This window comes from Clytia hemisphaerica, unplaced genomic scaffold, assembly GCF_902728285.1.
Source record: "Clytia hemisphaerica strain Z4C2 unplaced genomic scaffold, Clytia hemisphaerica genome assembly, whole genome shotgun sequence".
Classification (NCBI taxonomy): Eukaryota; Metazoa; Cnidaria; class Hydrozoa; order Leptothecata; family Clytiidae; genus Clytia; species Clytia hemisphaerica.
In genome coordinates this window covers 1618-6240 of record NW_027103265.1, presented here as the reverse complement: position 1 = coordinate 6240, position 4623 = coordinate 1618, and the positions used below count along the sequence as shown (strand labels likewise).

The 4623-nt window shown below is 33.1% G+C and overlaps 1 protein-coding gene across 1 annotated transcript; it reads left to right on the top strand.

The window, feature by feature from the left end:
* Nucleotides 1-2726: 2726 nt before the first annotated feature.
* On the top strand, nt 2727-4348 carry LOC136801056 (uncharacterized). The gene is made up of 2 exons (XM_067057685.1): nt 2727-2744; nt 3122-4348. Exon 2 carries the CDS (start codon nt 3174-3176, stop codon nt 4245-4247), a length of 1074 nt encoding a protein of 357 aa, XP_066913786.1. The 5' UTR covers nt 2727-2744; nt 3122-3173; the 3' UTR covers nt 4248-4348.
* Nucleotides 4349-4623: the final 275 nt, after the last annotated feature.

Sequence of the window (4623 nt, the reverse complement as noted above, 5' to 3'; positions counted from 1 at the left end):
GTGTAAGCTGGTTGTTTTCCAAATTTCTTGAAGGAGAAGCCTTTGTTGCCGCTTACTTTCTGAGATTTCCAATGCTGGAAAAAGAAAAAGAACTCAATAGAGCTCGCAGTAAACTCAATGAAGAGAATCTTGAAAATGCTGTACAAGAATACAAAGGACAAATTGAGCGATTTCAGAAGCTTAAAGAAGCTATGGAGATTAAATAGACAATGTATACTACACTGTCATTACTATCAAAGTTTGATGGAATAGTGAAAGATATGTAACATTTCATCTTATTGTGAACCCAAAAAAATCCAGACATTCTTATTTTGATGCTGTATACTAAAAAGTCTGTTCACGATAAGTGTGCACTCTTTTTTCTTTTACCTATAACTTTTGAAGGAATTCTTCAATCTTTATAAATTTGGTATCGTTGGAGAGATATTTGTGAGTGGAACAATTTGAAATAAAAAAGTCTTTGAAAAAATTCTAAAAACGAAGGTGAAAATGAAGAAGAAAAAATGAAGATTGTAGGAAGTGCTATACTTTATTTTCACTGAGAGATTCTTTGATCTTAGGAATCTCACTGGAAGAAATTTCACTAAAATATTTATTCAAATAAGTAGATACAAAGTTAATAAGGAGTGACCCAAAAAACAGAGAAAACACAGAAACAGCGTTTTTAGACGTCAATCAGCTTATAACTTTGCTTGATACTTTGACTGAATGATTATTTTGAAATTTTTTCACAGTGAGATGTTTCATAATCAAGGATTCACTTCAGTGAATGAAGTTTAGCACCTTCTACAAAGATTATTTTTCTTCTTTTTAAATGTTCATGTTTTTATTTGAATTGCTCCTCACTAATATCTTTCCAATGATACCAAATTTATAAAGATTGAAGAATTCCTTCAAAAGTTATAGGTAAATGAAAAAAGAGTGCACACTTAGCGTGAATAGACTTTAAGTAGATAACTGGAATTGTTAATACCTTATTACACGAATATTACTAGGCAAGTATTCAACGGTAAAGTATTCAAAGCAAAAAATTAACACGAATTTTATTTGCTTTTTCAAGGACACCACAACTGGTTTTAGGGGTTTTAAATAACACGAAATTTCTTAATTCGTGTTAATTACATGTGTACTTATTTTTGTGTAATAAGGCAGTTTTTTTTGTTTTAGAGGTGCGATGGGGTGAAAAGATTTTAGTTTATATAATGCAAAATATTTAGTATTTTCCAAGAGTTTAGGAAAATGCTGGTTTGTAAAGCAACTCGTTGATGACGTCAAAAACCTTGAATCGAATATCTGAAGATTTTTCGCCATACTAGCTCTTGGTATAATACCTAATCTTTGTAATTTAAGGATTAATTTTTTTCGTTGCATCAGAAAAAATGAGTTAAATCAATTTTGGCTTAAAATGAGGAAAACATCAGATTAAAAAATCATTAAGAATCAGAAGAATCGTGTAGGCCACAAACCAAGTTTTCGCTAATTTCTCAAAAAAGGCTGATAATTATTTTTATATGCAGCTAGTTCTTGATTTAATATCTAAATATCAAACATCAAACATATTTTTTTTAAAGAAATAACCACGCCATTAGGCCCCTAGTTTTTTGCACCCAATCATGTGGTATTTTTTTACTTACCATGATTTGCACAAGGCACTACATACTGGAATTCAAGGACAATTATTGGTATAAGCGCATATAATCTTATAATTAACTAGGTGGCAAAAGATACTTTATGGTCTTTTAATGTTAAAATTAATAACAGTTGAAGTCCAAGGATTATATTTTATATTTTGATTCTTTTTTTGAGACTATGATATTATACTTTTCAGGATTTCTTTTTGGACCTACCCCGGTGGGGTGGAGGTCCTATAAGTTAACCTTTATCCGTTCGTTCGTTCGTTCGTTCGTTATTAGCTTTCCTCGTGATTGGCTCATTAGTTTTTTCTGATTTTTTGCACAAAGATGTGTAACTATAAACCCTCGAATGTGACGGAGCCCGATTTTCGAAAAAAATAATTTTTGGGCAAATTTGGGCCAAAAAACGGCTAAAGAACGGGTTTTTTGGACTGTGAAAAATTCATTATAACTTTTAGTTCATAGGTAAAAAGCTCAAGGAAAAAAATTTTGGAAAAAAAAAACGAATGGGATATTAAGAAGAGAGGAAGCAAATATTGGTCAAGAATGAAATTACTAATGTTTTTTTTTTAAAAAACAAACGAATATTTTGATGAGTCACATTTGTGTTCGAATGATGTTTAATGGTCACGCTCACGTAGATATCAATTATATATGTGTTAAATGCATAACCAGGTAGGTCCATAAAAGTATCACTTGTTAGGATTTTTTTTATGATCTTAATTCATTATGCAATATATCTTAGAATAAATTTGTAGGGAAAAATATATATGGAATATTGATTACCCACTCAAAGACTCAAATTTATTTTGCATAAAGACTTATCTCATTCCTGAACACTTTGTATTATTATCCTAATACTCATCAAAGAGCTAAATTTTGAAAGGCGTGGCATATCTACAAAACGTGACAATACACCTTTTTGACCATAGTCCCGTGGTCAGGAGCATGCCACTTTATTATTATTTAATTTACCACCCTAAACTCGATCTAATCTTTCTTTTACACTTTTTTCTATTGTCTTTAGGTGCGAAAAAAAGACTGGGACGGTTTTAGGGTGGTAAAACAGACAAAATGTCCGCTTGGCAATTGGCGGCTACGATCGAAAAGGTGTATTGCCATAGTATTAATATATTGTATTAGCCGACAGAAATTGAGCGAACAAATGACTAAACACAATACGTTAATATGACGTAGTTTTTAAGCTTTTGGTGTAACCTAGTTATGTTTTTGCCTTCCTTTTTGAAAAACCGTATTATTGATGACGTCATAAAAACTACCCATTGTATATTTCATCCAATTTCCTTTAAAATTGAACATCTTTCCATAGAGTCTAGTTTTAAAAAATATATTGCTTGGTTTTGTTGATGTCATCAAAATTTCTGGTAAGATTTACCTCGCGATGAAAAATTGTTGAGATAGGAAAATATGCCTATATGAAGTCAAAAATAATTTATATAATTTATCCTGTCTATTTTTATTTTTAGAAATCTAATGAGAAATTATAGATAAGAAAAAAGATACAAGAAGGCAGAAAATATGACTTTTGGGGAAGATGAAATACACATTATGTCCATCGGTCCTTCAGGCGTAGGAAAATCAACCATTGGAAATAAGTTGTTGAAGCTAACATCTAAAGATCCTGAATACCTGAATGCTAGTGCGTCAGCAGAAAGCTGCACTCAAAAGCCAGCTACTGTTACATCTGGTAAAATTGTTTATACAGATGTGCCCGGAATCCCAGATACCAACCCAGCGAACACAAAGCTATTCTACAATATGATTATCAATGAAGCAAAAGCTCCAATGACTGCTATCTTCTTTGTCTTCGCTGTTGATATGCGAATGGACAAACCAACTAAAGATCGCATCAAACAATGTTCATTGCTGTTTAGTGAAATCAATAAATGCTCTGCCGCCAAAATCCTGATTCTAAACGATATGAGAGCTTGGTGTAATCCAAACGGTTTAGATGATGATAGTGATGAATATCAGGAGGAGAAAGCGCTACATGATCAGGTCCGCCTGGAAGTCCAAGAAGCTTATAAGAATGACATCATCAAAGCAACATGTATCGAGTTTTATTGCACTAAGGTTATCTATGGTCTCAATAGCAAGATCAATACAGATAATAACATGGAGGCTGTTATGAAATATCTCAAGTTGACTCTTCAATCATTCCCGTGTGATGCATCGCCACATTTGCGTACTTTTGAAGAACTGGAAAAAGATGTCATGAAAGCCAAACAAAACCAAGATTATGAGCAGCGGCTCATCAATGAAGAAGATAAGCACATTGCCAGCTTGGAAACCAACATTGAAATCCTCAAAATCACCCTCCAAGCTGCAACTGCGGTAGCTGGCACGGCTGGAGCGGCTGCCAGTATTGCCAATTTCTTTACATTTGGTACAGCTGCAGTTGTGGGTGGTCTTGTCGCTGGTGGTGCCACAAGTGTGGCAACATCAGCGAAAATAGCGATTGCTGCCAAAGAAAAAGAGCTAGAAGATGCCAAAGAAAAAATAAATAAACAAAATTTGGATGTAGCTGTAAAAACATTCGAAACACAATATCAATTATTCGACGAGTTAAAAAAAGAACTTAATTGTCAATAAATAACAATATACTGAAAGTTAAAATATTTCCATTTAATTAAAATAATTTCAAAATATTTCGAAAATGAAAACTGTTCAGGTGTGAAACAGAGTTTCGACTTACCTTACTTGGGATGGGTATTATTAGAGAAGTGAAGGGTACGGGTATGTGTGCTCCTATAAAGGGAACCTTTTTTGGAACCCGGTAGTCCCTGCAAGAGGATTGGAAAAATCTGAAAATCAAACTTCAGTCGCATTAAGGGTCGGAATAAAAGACAAATTTCAACTTTCTGCCCTCAGAAAGATCGAAACTTGCTCAAATTTGTCCCAATAAGGGTAGTAAAAATTCACAAAATTTCATTTTTTTCCTCCTTTTTAGTCCCGCTAAGGGTCCAAG